The sequence below is a fragment of the Megalopta genalis genome, unplaced genomic scaffold, assembly GCF_051020955.1.
Source record: "Megalopta genalis isolate 19385.01 unplaced genomic scaffold, iyMegGena1_principal scaffold0097, whole genome shotgun sequence".
NCBI classification, from domain to species: Eukaryota; Metazoa; Arthropoda; class Insecta; order Hymenoptera; family Halictidae; genus Megalopta; species Megalopta genalis.
The window spans coordinates 144,878-162,574 of record NW_027476166.1 but is presented as its reverse complement, the minus strand read 5'-3'; the positions used below and the strand labels follow the sequence as shown (position 1 = coordinate 162,574).

The 17,697-nt window shown below is 36.2% G+C and overlaps 1 protein-coding gene across 1 annotated transcript; it reads left to right on the top strand.

The window, feature by feature from the left end:
* Positions 1–454: 454 nt before the first annotated feature.
* LOC143262210 (uncharacterized) lies at positions 455–16,517 on the top strand. The gene is made up of 6 exons (XM_076528080.1): positions 455–618; positions 1,822–2,184; positions 12,815–13,095; positions 13,211–13,551; positions 14,364–14,920; positions 16,376–16,517. Exons 1-5 carry the CDS (start codon positions 455–457, stop codon positions 14,916–14,918), a joined length of 1,704 nt encoding a protein of 567 aa, XP_076384195.1. The 3' UTR covers positions 14,919–14,920; positions 16,376–16,517.
* The last annotated feature ends 1,180 nt before the right edge of the window (positions 16,518–17,697 follow it).

Genomic DNA, 17,697 nt, shown 5'->3' with positions numbered 1-17,697 from the left:
ATATTCCGTTGGATGATACATAGATTTTTACGCTAATTTTCTTTAGATTTAGAGACTTTGATGATATTTCGTTTGCATACTAGAGACTTTTTTATATACCGTTTAAAAAGCATAATTATAGCTGTAATCTAGGGACTTTCATGATGTTCCCTTTGAATATGGGAAATCTTGTCTGCGATCTAGGAATTTACATTATTTTCTGTATGAGAGATCTAGACACTTTGATGATGTTCAATTTAAGGTATAGGGATTATTATAATATCTATATTTGAGATGCAATGATTTCGATGATTCTTGCTTGCAATCTAGGGATTTTCGTTATATCCCGTTTCAGGTTTACTGTTTTTCATTACACATCGATCGAGATCTAGGCACCTCGTTCCGTTTTGAAATCTAGGAACTTTTTGATTTCGTTTCAGGGTCTCGTTGCCATTCTCAAGGGTTGCACGTCACGATGATGCAGAATCTACACTATGGTACAGCGGCAAAGGACGGTCCCATCAACCCAAATACCGCACCAACCCCTTATCAGTCAATTCCTATAATCCATATTACGGAGCCGCTCGAGGCAGAGGTGGCGCAGAAATCGGCAGGGCCTGAGGCGCCGGCGGACGCGAGGTATCCCGCGCTCTCCAGTCCTGGGACATCTATCCTGACCTGGCTCCTGCTCCAGCCTCCCCTTTTAGCAATATAAAAATGTCGAAACCACCTGTAGCGCCGTTTCAACCCCTTGACCCAGACTCCAAAAGACTATTTCAACTCCTTGGCCCAGGCTCCTATGCACCATTTCAACCCTTTGGCCCTGGCTCCAACGCACCGTTTCAACTACTTGGCCCAGATTCCAGTGCACCATTTCAACCCCTTGGCCCAGGCTACAATGCACCATTTCAACCCCTTGGCCCTGGCTCCAATGCACCGTTTCAACCCCTTGATCCAGATTCCAGTGCACCATTTCAACCCCTTGGCCCAGGCTCCAAAGGACTATTTCAACTCCTTAGCCCAGGCTCCAAAGGAATATTTCAACTCCTTAGCCCTGCTCCAATGCACCATTTCAACTCCTAGGCCCAGGCTCCAAAGGACTATTTCAATCCCTTGGCCCTGGCTCCAACGCACCGTTTCAACTCCTTGGCCCAGATTCCAGTGCATCATTTCAACCTCTTGTCCCAGGCTCCAAAGGACTATTTCAATCCCTTAGCCTAGGCTCCAAAGGACTATTTCAACTCCTTGGCTCAGGCTTCAAAGGACCATTTCAACCCCTTGGCTCAGGCTCCAATGGACCGTTTCAATTCTTTGGTCCAGGCTCCAATGGACAATTTCAACCCCTTGGTCCAGGTTCCAATGGACCGTTTCAACCCCTTCGCCCAGGCTCCAATGGAATGTTTCAACCCCTTGACCCAGGCCTCAATGGACCGTTTCAACCCCTTGACCCAGGCAACAATGGACCATTTCAACCCCTTCGCTCAGGCTCCAGTGGACCATTTCAACCCCTTGACCTAGGCTCCAAGGCTCAATTGAGGAAGCTCGACCTCTTCGATCCGGCAGAGCCTAATTTCACATCGGTGAATCGTGGATTCCTCAACTATGATCTATCTGATCCATCGAAATCAATTTTCGAGGACTTTAATACGGGAACATCGATGATCCTCCGAGCTGACAAATACGACGACGACTCCAGTGAGGAGGATCCTGTTCCTCTTTACCACTCGGACTATCCCAGAAAACAGTTTGATTCGAGGACAGACGTTTTCGATCTTAGGAGACCAGCAGTACAGTTGAATAGAACCGAGTTGATCGATCCAAGGAATCCAGGATTACCGATAGACCAAGCGAACCCCAGAAAAGTCAACATCTTGGGGCTGTGTTGAGCCAGGGACTTGTCGAGTTGCTGGAAGATCAGTCTAGGGACCTCAGAGTCGGTAAACCTCAGAAAGATCAAACTCGGGACAGCAGAATGGCGCAGAGACTTAGCGTATTGCCAGGGAACCAGTCCAGGGAGTCGAGGATGGCGCAAAACCATAATCAACTTCAGGACCCTAGAATGACTCACGAGCTTGTACATGTCCAAGGGAATCAACTTAGGGACTCTAAGATGGCTGGTAGGTTCCGGCAGCATCAAGATGCTCAGCCCAAGGACTTCAAGATGGCTAACAGGTTCGGCCAAGGCGATCAGTTTAGGAACATGAGGTTGGCTGACAAATTGATGACGAGGCTAAGGAGAAGAAGGATACCGTGGATGAAAAAAATGTTCCAATGAACGCGAACGACGGGATATTCCTAAGTCATATCGATTATGATCTGCCGGAGGAAATGACCACACAAACTCTGGAGATCGATATCATGCCTGTTACTCGACAGTCCGAAGACTACAATAGAAAGAGTCTAGTGAATTATTTTCACAGAGTTGGTGGTTTTTGCTTTTAATGGGAATAATGGGGATTACTTTTAGTAATTGTTACTTTAAAATAGTGGATATTATTTTTAGTGGATTGGCAATTGTGTTTTATAGTGGATATTATTTTTATTATGTAAGTTAGTTACTTTACTAGTTACTTTCAATGTTGGGAATTATTTTTAAAGGATTGGCAACTATTACTTTCAACATTAGGAATTATTTTGACTAGATTAGAAATTGTCTCTTTCAATATTGGGAATTATTTTGACTAGATTGGAAATTGTCGCTTTCAATATTGGGAATTATTTTTAATAGATTGGCAATTTATACTTTCAATACTGGGAATTATTTTTAATAGATTGGCAACTGTTATTTTCAATAGTGAAGATTACATTTAATAGATTGGCAATTACTGTTTTCAATAGTGGGGATTATTTTGACTAGATTGGCAATTATCACTTTCAATATTGGGAATTATTTTTAATACTTTGGCAATTGTCACTTTCAATAATGGGGATTATATTTAACAGATTGGCAATTTCAATTCTTAGTAGTCGGGATTAGATTCATTAGTTTGGCAATTGTCACTTTCAATAATGAGAATTATTTTTCACCGGTGAAATAATGATGGCTGCTTTTTGTAATATGAAATTTGGAGGCTAAAAACGTATTGATGACAATTCTTGTGCATTTAGCTTCGAATTTAAGAGAATTATAGTTCTTAATTAATTTGTTATAAATTGTTAATCAGTTGATTGTTAAATTGTTAAATTGTTAATGATTAAATTGTTAATCAGCATGACCAGTTTTTATTGTATTGTACAAAGACCTTAATAATAGAAACGATTATTTCTAGCAGAAATCCCTAAAAAATCATTTTATTAATGGGGAATCGAACGACGTGCAATCGACAAAAGGTCACTCATTAGGCTTTCAATTTCGTAGAGCCATAGCCTTCTTTAGTGCTGTTTATTCACGTTTTCCCGATAAGATCGAACAGTGAACTGTTAGATCTACGGAGGTCGTAAGTCTCCGATTCAATCGTGTATGACACCGAGTCTGCGCGATTCCCTATGACTCTTTCGAGTGATACGGATAGTAGATTGATAAAGAATGGTTTTAACACTGACTGATATCAATAACACTATGTTTTAACATAACATAACAATTTTTAACGCTAGGGTGACTAACTGTACTTGGCTTAGAATGAATTGAGTTGATGGTGAGACTATCGATGTAATCTTGACCGAAGTCTTTACGCGTTGATGTCTGGTTATTATCTGTCCGTTCGTTGTCTGTTTTGTTTTTTAAGAAGAATCGTTAGCGGTGTGAAGTTTTTAATGAGACACTCGGATTCAATGTTTTTTCAAGTTATCCGGATCTAGAATGATCGGTTAAAAAATTGTGAACAAGGGAAAAAGTGACCACCCCGAACTAATAGTCACTTGCAGGTATGAATCGTACGTGCGAGTGAATCTCGCAAAGAATCCGCCTGTCTCGAAGGTTGATCGTCGTAGGTAATAAGACTGGGGAAAAAGATATTGCCTTGGGTAATCGGAGTTGTGGAGAAGGTAACGGGAATACGTGACGGTGAGAGAATTTTGGCGACCAGATGTAGGCAGCGTTGAAGGAAATATTACAGGCAGGAAATAACGGCTTTTCGGTATAATTAGATACTATTATTACGGTCGCTTATTTGTTTGTGGAAAGACGCTTGCAGTACAGATAGAGTCGTTTGGTAATTTTCGGAATCTATTGTATGGTAGGGACGGTGTTGGGTCGAGCGGTCGAGCCACGTATGCTTTATTACTATAGGTAGCTTCTATATACTTTTAACGCGGAACAAAAAGTCTTAGTGGACATGAGGCGAAAAAAGATAGAATTACAATTGGCTTATGTGCAAATGCGTTAGGCACACATAAGATTATGCCTACTGTAATTTATAAATATAAAAACCTAAGAGCTTTGAAACATGTACTTTCATTACCTTACAGGCAGGAAATAACGGCTTTTCGGATAATTAGATACTATCGTTACGGTCGCTTATTTGTGTGTGGAAAGACGCTTGCAGTACAGATGGTGTCGTTTGGTAATTTTCGGAATCTTTTGTATGCTTATGCCCCGACGGTATTGGGTCAAGCGGTCGAGCCGCGTATGCTTTATTAATATAGATAGCTTCTATAATACTTTTAACGCGGAACAATTGCAGTTTCTAAGTTTATGATTTTTTCGAGCCGTCTTCTTTCCGGCAATAAAGTCATTTCTGCATTTTCGAGTAAAGCACGCCTCATCGGCAGCATTTTTTATAACAGGGTCGTTAGCACGCACCGCTTCGGTCGCCCGTCCAGTGTTTCTTGCTACCTGCGGCACTGCGTGCTACGTCACTTTTACATCCCCTTTCATCGCGTCACTGGTCAATCAATTTCTAGTCTTCTGTCCACGAAACGGTATAAAAGCTCGAAACCGATTCTTCTCTTTGTCATTGGTCATGAATTATGAGTCATTGTGTCATTAGTCATCGGCCATTGGTGTCTTGTGTCTTGTTCGCTCAGTAAGTGTCAGTTAAAATAAAACAGCTGTTCATCTTTAATTAGACGAACAGCGATACTAATTAATTCCGTCGCTCAGCGTAATTGGCCTTACAACCCGAGAGATTTTGTAATCGCGGAGTTTTAGTATTGGGTATACTCGACGTGCACCCTACAAACAATGATAACTATTTTTACTAACATCATATTTAAAGGTTAATAATGTATAGCTGGTAATCCTGATATATTAAAATTTGAATTTAAAAGAATTACAACAGAATAATGAATTCTTATATACTTTAAATAGAATAGTAATTACTGTTTCCATGTATTTTTATCGTCAGTTATGAATACTGTAATAGTCGTTAAATTTGATTAAATATTATTGTTATTATGCAAATAGAATACAGATTCATTTACAATAACTGTTATCGTATACGAATTAATTTTATATGCTTTTAGAGATTACTGATTATTGAAACATTAGACAAGTCCAATTAATAATATTACAATTAGAGCGATTGAAAGTGACACAAAATTTAATGTAAATAAAATCAAAATAATTTTTCTAATAATGCGGGACTTGAAAAAATAGTTGTGCCCTGTTATGATTTATGCAACAAACTGTTACAAAATTGACACAATTGAGAACAAAATAATTTATTCCAATAATGTAGAAGTTGCAATGTTTAAAAATATCTACAAAATTAAAGAAACTACAAAAAACTTATTGAAACAGGAAATGACTCTTGCAACAATGTTGACGTTAAAACAAGGACTGTGTTCCACTATAATTTATGCAACAAACTAGTCTACGTCAAAATGAAAAACCAGAAACATTAAAAAACACCGTAAAAGTTTAAATTTGGTACAAGTTAAAACAAAATAATTCTTGCAACTATTAATCAACGAAGTGAAAAACAACGAAAAAGGTTGACACGATTAAGAACAATGCGATTTGTTTTTCAAATATCATAAATATTAAAAATCCACTCAAAATAAAAAAACTCGCATTTTGTAAAGACAAAATAATTGTTCCAGCAATGTCGAAGTTAAAATATGAGCTCTGTCTCGCTACGGTTTATGCAATAAATTAATCTACTTCGAAGTAAAGAACGGCAAGAAAACTAGACATGATTAGGAACAATGCGATTTAATTTAAAAAAATCGTGAATATTAAAAATCTGCTTAATAATAGGAAAACTCACACAAATAAAGACAAGACAACAATATCGATGTTAAAAAATGAGCTGTGTCTCGCTACGGTTTACGCAACAAATTAAACTACTCTGAAATTAAAAACAACGAAAAAATTGACATGATTGAGAACAATGCGATTTGTTCTGTAAAAATCATAAATATTAAAAATCTGTTGAAAAATAAAAAAGACTCACACGAGTAAATGCGAGATCGTTTTCCCAACAATATGAACGGCGAAAATGTAGCTGTTCCTTTTGGATAGACAACTGGATAAGTCCCCTTAATAGAAACGATCTGACACGTGCTACGTCGCAGCTGTTCTCTCTGTTCCGACGGCGTAGTTCCAATCAAAACCCGGCGGAGATAAGAAAAGTTCATGGTTTCCGATGAAAGGAAGAACCCGAGATTGAGACTTAGTTTTACAGACACACAGAGGGTGGAGAAAGTATCCGTACGTTGCGGATGAAAGAAAGAATCCCTGCGCGGAATCGCAGAACAGCTTAAGGTGAACGGAAACGACCGACGAAACCAACTTCTGCCCGGTCAGCTGTGGCTCGATCTACGGTGTATTGAAATCTCTCAACAGTTTGTTGATCAAACGAACACCGTCCTCGCTTCTCCAGATCCAAGAATCAATTTTTTTTCCGCGTCCGAACGCTGAACGTCGACGTTGAAAAATGTTTAATTGGTGTTTTTGATCAATTTCTTGTTCTAATAATTGTAACGTCGACGCGGCAAAACCGACAACCATAATGGCGTACGACATTGTTTAAAAGTCTATTTTATTTGGATAATTATTTTGTACAGTAGAACTTCGGTTATGCGAATTAATTATAACAACGTGGACGTTTGCATAATGGAACAATTACTTAGTATTAGTTATACAAGCAGTATAATTAGTATTAGTTATACAGCAGATTTTGGGGTACCCTGTAGTGTTCAGCAGCATCGTTATTGTATTTTTCAGATATAGTAATCAGTGTTTATTGATTTGTGTAATAAATAAGATTATATTCAGTATTAATAATAATAACAATAATAATAATAATTTTATTTCAATCCATACTTTCGCATTGAAGTTTCGAGTGTTTTTACAGTTACTTAAATTTTTTTATTACACTGTTTTGTATTCAATAATACAGATATAGTATATAATTATACTACATCTGTACTATTGAACACAATAGTATGTCGTATAAAGCTTGATTTAGACTGTGACACCAGTTCGTATAATAAAGGCTGCCAATAGCAGTTAATTTTTTAAATTTAATGTCGTTAAAAAAATTGTAGCATATTTAATTTCCTAATCAATGTTTCGTTAAATATTTTATCTGGACGAATGTCTTAAAATATTTCCTAAAACAGGCCTGTTATATAATATTGCATAAATACCTGCTCACGATCTAATTTCCAATTGCAATGACTCGAACAGTATTCCATTGATACCATTCTTTTAATGTTAACCGTTTAATTTCATTAATCTCTCATTTCTGTTCCCACGTGACTGAATAAAACACTTAATAATACATTACATAATTACAATATTCATGGAAATTCTCGTCCTCGTACATCATATTACAAAAATTAAAATTGGAGAATTTCCTTTATCATCGAAAAGATTTTTCATTATAAAAATAAAATAAAAACGCTGTTAATCCTTTGTTAATTTATATGTTTTCTTGAATTTAGGAACCAGCACTAATAATAAATGAGTAACTAAATGAATAATAAGTAAATCTGTCGAATTTTATAATTAGACATATCTAATTAGATATGTTTTATAATTGTAATGTTATTATAATACGATTAGACTAAATAATTATATTATAATGTTATAATAGAATTGTTTACGAATGATATTCTATAAATACGACGATTATCAAATATATAATTTTGTATATAAAATTTTTTATGATTTTTGTGAAATGCGTTTATAATTTTGGTAAGATGTTTTTATAATCTTTATTAAATGTTTTGTTAGGGATATCTTCGTATCCCTTAGTGCCTCATCCTGGCCGCCCCGAGGTCGTCGCCGACGCGTCACCGGCGCGTCCACCGCGTACCACTCTGCTTGTTTCTTATGGTCACAGTCTGTGGGACCCATGTGCACGCTAGCCACGTTTTGTACTAATGTTTATTAAACCACGTTGTGTTAAGTAATTAACCTGTGTCTCTCACTTCCATACCTCTTATCATGTTTCTATCATTTTTAGAAAATGTTTCCTCGATTAATAAAATGTAGTTATAATTCTTACAAAATGTAGTTGTAATTCTTACAAAATGTAGTTATAATTCTTAGAAAATGTTTCTATAATTCTTATAAAATGTTTAAATAACTTTTATAAAATGAATGATGAGAAGTTTGATACAAAATTTGCAAGCTTTCCGTGAGATTAGGGTTATCCAGAAGTTCTGGAAAAATATTAATCCTTCGCTCCTGCGTTGTCATATTTTCGTTTCGTTATCGGATATAAATGATTCAGCTAGAGCCGATAATCGAATGCTTTTTTCGAATACAAAAGTGAGTTTGGTTTTTATTTCCTGTGGATTGAGATTCTCTTCGCTCTGCGTGAATACATTGGCATGCATATCATACTAACTGTTGTTGCTGCAGACTGCATTGATTTTAATCGCGCAAATTTTCTCATATATTACCATCGAAATCTAACATGAGTATTTCAACGAGATTTAATGTGCAGTAATATTAGATTAAAAATTACAAAATTTAAATTTGTTGCATTCAATTCATTTATTTTGTGTATAATAATCTAGTTTTATTTTGAGTTTATTCAATATTTATAGTTTATATACATAATTATTTATAGTTCATTTAGAACTCTTTTTACATGTACACAATTATTTATATCTTTTATACGATTTATTCTATATACACATACGTAATTATTTATATTTTATTCAGGGTATATTTTATACGATATATTTTATACAATTATTCATATTTTATTTCTAATTTACTCTATATGTACATAATTATTAATGTCTTCTCGAAAATATACATATCTACATGTAATTTTAGTGACGCCTTATTTCAAATTCATTTTGTATAAACATAATTGTTTATGCTTTATTTATTTGTTCTATATACGCATCATTACATATGCTTTAATTAAATGCTGTCTTAATTGTTATACTTTAAAATTGATTTTATGCGTAACTATTCAAATTTGACTTAAATTTTTCGACAAGATATATTAACGCAACAAACATTCCAAAAATAAAATTGACATTCGCGTAAACGATTCTTGAAAGTATTTCTATTTTAATAAATCAAATACTTGCTCGCCTCGAAATGCAATCAGCCATTTTGCATACAAACATTTGAGCGGAACACTGAATTGACATCCGCAAACTTAGAACTTCGAGTAACAAAACAACGGCTCCATTTCTTGATAAAAATCAAATTTCCCTTTCCAGCTTTATCCATTTCTTTTACCGTACTGTTTTAGAATTTTTCATATATTCCACGCCGGGGAACCGCTACACTCCAGCAGATTAACAATCTTTTTGTTTCTCCTCTCGTTCGGAGAACAAAGCAGGTTGATTTTATGGCCGCCATGCAATCTTTCGAGAGCGCGTTGCAAGAAGCAGTATAATTTCCGACAGAACCATTCCTCTGGCGTGGAAAGAATTTTACAGACTATTCCGGCTTCAGCTAATCTGTCCACAAAGTTTTAAGTCCATGATCTTATTACTCTCGTTTCGAAAAATGACCGAAGATCAATTTCTGTTTTGGTTGTTCCGATTTTTAGAAAAACACTTCTATATAAAAGAATATTCGTACGTTCGTATAATTTTTCCTAAATAAACAGCGAGAATGGGATACTTTTAGATCATTTAAAAGTTATTCATTAATAATATTATTAATATTAATATTATTCATATATTAACAATTTTATTATTAATACTAAAACATTTCAAAATTTCATATATTTGATTAATCATTTAATTGATTAATCAATTAAATTAAACTTGCAAAGCAAAGTAATATGACATCGATTACTATTTCAACATTCTTATCTATTGCAAATCTTAATAGAATTAAGAAACTTTTATGAATGAGCATAGAAATTAGATTTTAAATAATTTTGTCACTCGCATACAGGTGACGTAGTCAAAGTGTTAATGATGCAATTAATATAATTTAATAGTTTCACTTAAGTTGGATACGTTAGAATTAACAGTTAATTTTTGTATAAATAATTTCGAAAATGAATATCTTATCGGTGTTTTGGTCAAAATAATTGGTACAAGTAGCTTTTTCAAGTGTCGGTAATTGGGACATCTGCATTATTTTTATTCTTCATTAATTTCACATCAAATTTATGCTTTCTACAAGTATTTATATATATATATATGCAACAGATGAACAAAAAATCATGCTTAATGTGTCGGTAATTGGGACCCTTACCCTACAGTGCACGTTACAGTGCATTCTTCTAGAGCACATTGAGCGTTACAAAATAATGTACATCCTCGTCCAAAAGTATTGGGACTATATTTATTTAGCATAAATTATAATATTAAAAATAAACAAACATGGAAAATAAAGAAGAAATAAAGAAGAAGTAAATTTAAGAATAAGTTAAAATAATTCAGGCAATTTCCTATCGAATTTTCTGCAAGCCTTCTGATACTTTTGTAGGGGGGTGTACGAAGCACCCGGACACCGAGCGACTGCGATCTCTTTAAAAATCGAACGAGAATCAACGTTCTTGGAGAAAAAGCGCTCGTTTACGATTTGGTCCAGCAATTAATAATTAGTTTATTGGGTTGTTGGCGGTGAAACGTGCTCGACGTGCGGAACGCTTTAATTGAAATTGGAGCAGAAGCGGCTCCGTGGTCAATATTCCATGAATATTTTGCACTTGCGAAAGAACTCCATGAATGCCACCTCCTCTGCCGGCATTATTAAATCGCCGGCGTCTACCGTAATGTATTGTGCGTTACGTATTGTCGGTGTATGAAAACAAGCGCGAACGGCGCCGCGCCGCGCCGGGATAAAGGGAACGCAACCATAATATGCTGACGATAATGAAAGTGTGTTGCCGGCAAGAACGGTCAAAAGTGCCCTAAATTCGGCTCGCCGCGATGTCGAAATACGATGAAGCTGCAAATAACTTGTGCCAGCAGAAACCACCGCCTGCCGAAATATGGCTTTGCAATCGTTATTTGCAACGTTGTTTGTTAAATACGGGCCTTGAAACGCGACGCGGGCGACCTTTACCGCGATTCCGTGCCAATTCCCGTGATTCCGTATTTAATTGTTGAGAAAATATTATTAGCAACGTTATAAGCAATTATTATTATTTTTATTATTTAAATTGGTTTCTTTCATGAATTCGGACGTATTTTGAACGAAGACTTTGTGGAAATTGTGGAAGCTTTCATTGGACGGATGTTTTTTTAAACATTGTTTATACCGGCCTTTATTGGCAAATTTTTGACAATGGATTCGTTGATAAATTTTGTCAGTATCTGATTTATTATACTTGTTTCTTGTTTTTGGAATTGTAACTCAATTGTGATTATAAATGTTAATTGAAAATTCGATATTATTTCACTTTATATATAAGTACGATTGTAATATTCAATCTTACTAACTTGGGCACACTTACAATGAAAATCATATAAAAGACTATGACTTTTCTTTTTGGCTTCTTTAATATTATAACTTTTAACAGCAACTTTCATTGTAAGTTAATTGTGATTTAATATCATTGATATTTCAATCAATTAATTTCAATCAGAACTTTGATTTCAATTATTGATATTTATTAAAAATTTGCGGTAACCTCAATGTTATTATTACTGTAATTTTCAAGTTACTTTGGGCACGATTTCAATAAAAATTGTGTAGGAACTGTATTTGAATGATCTTAATTCTTTTCCTTCATTTGATGTTGCAACTTTTAATAGCACATTTAATTGTATCTCTTATAATTTACTACCATTATCTTCAGAACAAAAATTGTAATTTAATTATGATTTACAATAAATACAAGTATCCAATACATTCGAATATACTGTAATTCGAATATACCGTGTCGAATATACTGAATATACTGTAATTATCAGACTGCAGACTTTTATGCATTTATGGCAAAAATGTGTCACACTGTTTTCGACTTATCAAAACTATTCCAAGAAACAATTTATTTTTACACAATGTAGATATTTCTTACAACCGTGTTGGAAAATTGATATTTTGCATAAAGATCCGCAGTTTAGTAATTACAATTATATGAAAACTCGATAAAAATTATAATAACTCCTTGACAAGATAATTTAAGAGGCTTGTCTTAAATAGAACACCCTGTATAACTAGCGTTGACATTTCCAAAATATCACCGTAAACATTAACATGTTCAACTTTCTGAACAAACCCTCCTCAGGCCGTCGTAAAGAAGCAAGCTAACAATAAGTAAATAAAACCGCAGCGTTCATTCGACAGAAAAGTGTACTTTGCAAGTGCAGGGACGTACTCCTTGGAAAAAAGATCACACTCCCCGACGTTTGAGCTTGACACACAATGTAAAATTACCTTGTTCAACTTTCTCCTATTTACTACAGAAACAGCGGCTCTCTCGAAATACCATCGTTCCGACTATTGTACATACAATTTCATTCTCAGCCTCAGTCTAAGTCTCAGTCTAAGTCTCAGTCTCATTCTTAGCCCCATTCTCAGACTCACTCCCATTCACAGTCTTACACTCAGTCTTAATCTGAGTCCCATTCTCGGTTTCAGACCCATTCTCAGACCCATTCTCAGACCTATTCTCAATCCCATTCTCAGCCTCATTTTCAGCCCCATTCTCAGTCCCATTTTCAGTCTCATTCTCAGATTCATTCTTATTCTTATTCTCGCCCTCATCCTCATTTCCCGAAGCCAGTCCCCGCCCGTGCTGCTCTACGTCGGAATTCGGCACGCTCAGCACTATTGCGTTCCGGAAAAAAGTGCGTGAGCGGTGTCGTCACACCGAAAAATCGGTTTAAAAGCCAGCCAAATCGTCCAAGCATTCAGTTCGCTACGATTGTTCAACCGATTCTACATCGATGAATTCGTTAACAGCATGTCTGTGCGGTTTGTTGGTAGCTGCGATGGCAGTGCAAGCAATGCCAGCTGGCAAACTGGAGACCAAGATGGCCGAATCCTCGGCGATCAGTCCCAAGGATTTCCATTTGGAGGATGCGGGTGCTGAGAAGGACAGGCTGAAGAAGCAGGCGTCCTTCTGCGTGGAGATCCGTCCAGGTGCTCAAAATGGACAGCAGGTGTCTCAGGATGGGTCGCAGATGAAAATGCAGGGCCTGAGCGTGGTGCAACAATCGCAGGTGGCGCCAAAGATGCAGAGTTACAGCTTCCAGCAGGCCCCGCAGCCTGTGCAGTCTCTGGGAGTCTTCCAGGCTCCTCAGGTAGCAATTGCGTCGTGCTTTCTAATTTACCATGCTTCTCTCGACGCATAAATTCACTATGATCTGCATGTATCTTGATTTTGTGTTATTTCTTGAGAATCGTGAGAGATTTAAAGTTTTCGACAAAAGTTGTTCGTTTTTCGTAAGAGCTCTCATTTAGTAAATAATTCATCGATTGTTAATTTCGATCGATGAAAATGTACACGTAATTCTCCATTTTGTGTCATAAGTCTTTGTAATTATTTGTATAATTTAAAGGGAGAACTTATGCGTTCGAAGTTTTTTTTATCGCTTATGGTTACAGTAACACTTAATTTCTCGGTGATTCGAAGAATTTATTCGAAAAATTGATTCAAAGGATGTCTTCGAAACGTTATTCGAGAATTTATTCGAATCATTATTTGAATGTAACATAATTCGAATAAAACTTTACTCGAATCATTATTTGAAAGAAACTTTATTCGCGAATCATTATTTGAATAAAACTTTATTCAAATCATTATTTGAATTCGTTATTTGAATAAAGTTATATTTGAATAATTTATTCGAAAGATTAGTCGAATAAAATTTTATCCGTAAAATTTATTTTCAAACTGTACGAAAAAATATTCATAAAATTTATTCGAATTGTTCAAATGAAATTCTACTTGTATAATGTCCAACTCTGCTATTCCGCCATATCGTTGATTTCATCGCCACTGTGAATTCTGTTGGCGTAGTACCGATCTCCAAACTTCAACGCTAATTGATAGTTCTTAAAAATTCGTACCGACGGAGCTTGTGTGTGTTATGAAATAGTTTTCCATCCTCAGGCATACGTGGTGCCCCAGCAGTCGTTCGTGGTTCCCCAGCAGGTGGTGCCCCAACAGGTGGTTCCCCAGCAGATGATGCACCAGCAGGTGGTCCCTTTGGTGCAGACTCTGCAGATCATCCAGCCATCTCAACCTTGCCCTCAGGAGTCGAAGGTGCAGATCATAGAAAGGAGAGTCGAGGTCCCAGCACCGACTCCAGTCCCCGAAGTGGTCACTGTAAAGCCCCAGCCCCAGCCCGAGAGGATCGTAGAACCGCAGACTCAGGTGATCGAGACCATTAAGCTGGTCCCAGTGCCCCCAGTTTGCAAGGATAAACTGGTTGTCGTGCCCTCCAAGCCCATGGTGGTCGTTCCTGAGCCAACTATCGTCAAGGTGCCTCATTGCACTCATCAAAGCGAAGGGATGACCTGCAACTGCAATCAACAGGCGATAAGGGCTGCCGCCGTAGGACCTGTTGATCACATGCATCACATGCACATGAGGGCTCATACTCATCCCATGCACCTTGGCAAGATGATGACTGACTTTCGTTTCCTCAAGGACCCAAAAGCTTAGAGGTAGGTGAGGAAATGTGTTAAATGGGCATTATTTAGGGACTTCGGAGTGTTAACCAACGCGGGGGTGCTATTGAAATATGAATTCAGGCAATTTTATGAATCTAGGGAATTTCGGTTTCATGAATCGGTGGCTATCTTTCGGGGATTCACAGTAAAACAGGTTAGGGAAGTTTTTGTTTATTTGTTAACCTGGTTTTACGAGATTCACAATGTTGAATTCTGGGGGAAATTCTGTTTTATAATTGCATCAATGCAGAACAGAATTATTTGGAACTTAATTCAAATGGACGGGTTGACTTTTTTAGATCCAAGTTCAGGAAATGTGTGGTTATGTTTGTCAGTTTCCGGCACTCTGCATCGAGATTCCTTCAAGTTAGATGCTTGAGTAAATTGATAGTTCGTAGGGTTGAGAAGGAAAAATTTTCAATTCTGAGTCTAGCAGTTTGGGGAATTCTTGTTTTATGAATTGGTGGCTATCCACAGGGATTCGCAAAGTGGCAAACTAGAGAATTATTGGATTATAAATTCATAACAGTGCAGGTTACTTACGATATTAAATTCTAGGGGATTTTTTACTATGTAGAGCAGAATTGTTTGGACCCATATTCAAATGAAAAGTTGATTTCCTTTTTAGCTTCAGGTGTAAAAAATGTGAGGTTATGTTTAACAGTTTCAGACATTATAATATTGGGATTCCTTCGTGACAGAAGCTTAAGTAAATTAATGGTTTTTCAGCTTGAGATTTTTCAGTTTTTCAGTCCAGGAAATTTTGTGTTTCATAAATTGCTGGCTTGTCTCTGGATATTCAGTGTGTGGCAAGCTATAGATTTGATTTATAAATAGAATGTTTGGGGACAGAGTGGTGGTCTAGTGAAAATGTTATTTTTATAAGTCCATCTATACAGTAAATATCTATTTTAATCTTTATTCAAACGAAAAGTTGATTTTTTAGCTCTGAATCTAGTAAATGTGAGGTTACGTTTGGATACTTTTGCAGCACGACGTATTTCTTACACTACAAAATTAAAATTTCTTCTCTTCTTCTATAAGATGTTTAATTAAACGCATGATTCATGGGGCTCGGGCAAAATCAAAAAATATTAAACGACCTTTCACGAATCCGTGGCAGTTTAAGGCTAGGGAATTATTGGTTTATGTGCTGGCAACAGCGCCTAGGGGATTCAAAATGTGGACTTTTAGCAATTCATGTGAAACAAAATAATTCAAAACTTTATTTCATTAATCCTGAGTGATTTTTATTGAAGTTTCTGGGATTATTAAATAATAATTATTAAGGATATTAAATAGACGGGGACATTAAAAGAGGGAATTAAATTAACATTGCAAAAATTCGTTATCCGATGCGAGAATAATAATTCCAACAATGTGTAGATTTATTTCAGCGAGCCTGGTGAAACTGCGAAATTTAATTTCGGCTCATTCTCTGTATCGCAGATGAGCAATACACGTTGGATTTTCTGATGACTCTACAGCGAACGCGATGACGATCGATCTGTAGGACTCTAAAAGTAGATTCCGATGTAATGCTTCTGTACGCTCTGCGAGATCAAATAAAATGAAAAATTTGATGATACAATCACGTTGTTCAGCCGGCTAATTAGCCAACAACTCCCTGTAATAAATTTCCTACGAGCTAATTTAATTCCCCATCGGAAGTTTCCTCACCAATACTTAAATCTTCGGTCCCTCTATTTATTTTAAATTACGCTTTTCGGTTCGGCGGCTTTTCACGTGAAATAATTACACGCCGTTTTAAATTACCAAACGCCGTTTAATTTATCTCGTTACGTTCATACTTGCTACAATTACGTCATTGATTAAACAACGAACAGCCGTACTTTTAATAATGACTCGAACATTTGATACGATTTTAACACACTCCCCGGCCATTAATTCTTTTCAGTTTCTATTCTCATCGTTGTTTAAATAATTTATTAAATGGAAGGTATCGCTATTACGAAATATTTAAACAATTTCGCAAAATTAAGCTAAAAAAGGTAGTAGGCTCCTATATATTTTGTGACTTTTATATAAATTAATTTCGAGCGATGAATAAGCATATAATTTTATAAATTTGGCATACTTTGGGCAGACTTGGCATACTTTTACACTGTCCGACACGATTTTTGGGTTCCTATAGCCACTATGAAACTCTTGTAGAGCTTCACTCCCTGAACAAGAATCCGTAAACCGAATTACTCCATCACCCTCAGTTTTTTAAATAAACGAACTTTTGTAAAAACCCAAAATTTTCGACAAAAATGAGGTATTGCAAGAAAAGTAAAAACGTTAGAAAGTTCTAATTGGTGTTGAAAGATAGAGGAGTTACCAACTCCAAATACTCTGGTGTGATTTTTTGTGTGAAATATAACACAGTTTGGTGATTATTATCCACAGAAATATGTAAAAAAAAAACAGAACATTGAAGTACTAAACAAAATTCAAATATTATTTACGAAAAGTGGATGCCCCATTGGATTTCTCCATCGGTGTTGATTACGCGTAGCTTCGGCCCTGTCAGACAGAGAGAAGCGAGCAGCGAAGCTCATGGCGGCAAAACGTCGTGTACATGTTGCCGTCGAACATTTTCTCGATCTACTCGAAATGTATATCGTTCCGACGCTTTTACCGGGCCGTTTCTTCTTCAGAAATGTCTACAGAATCCGATCCTGGGTAGAGTTTTCGTGCCGAACAAAAAACTTTTCGTAAAAATACAAAAATATTGCGCAGAAACTGCTCACGTCGACACTTTTTTA

Excerpts from the sequence above, each read along its gene's own strand:
- LOC143262210 (XM_076528080.1), top strand. The coding sequence starts at position 455 with ATGATGCAGAATCTACACTATGGTACAGCGGCAAAGGACGGTCCCATC. Across the intron at positions 13,096-13,210 it reads CTATTGCGTTCCGGAAAAAA|CATGTCTGTGCGGTTTGTTG; the intron begins GTGCGTGAGCGG and ends ATTCGTTAACAG. Across the intron at positions 13,552-14,363 it reads GAGTCTTCCAGGCTCCTCAG|GCATACGTGGTGCCCCAGCA; the intron begins GTAGCAATTGCG and ends TTCCATCCTCAG.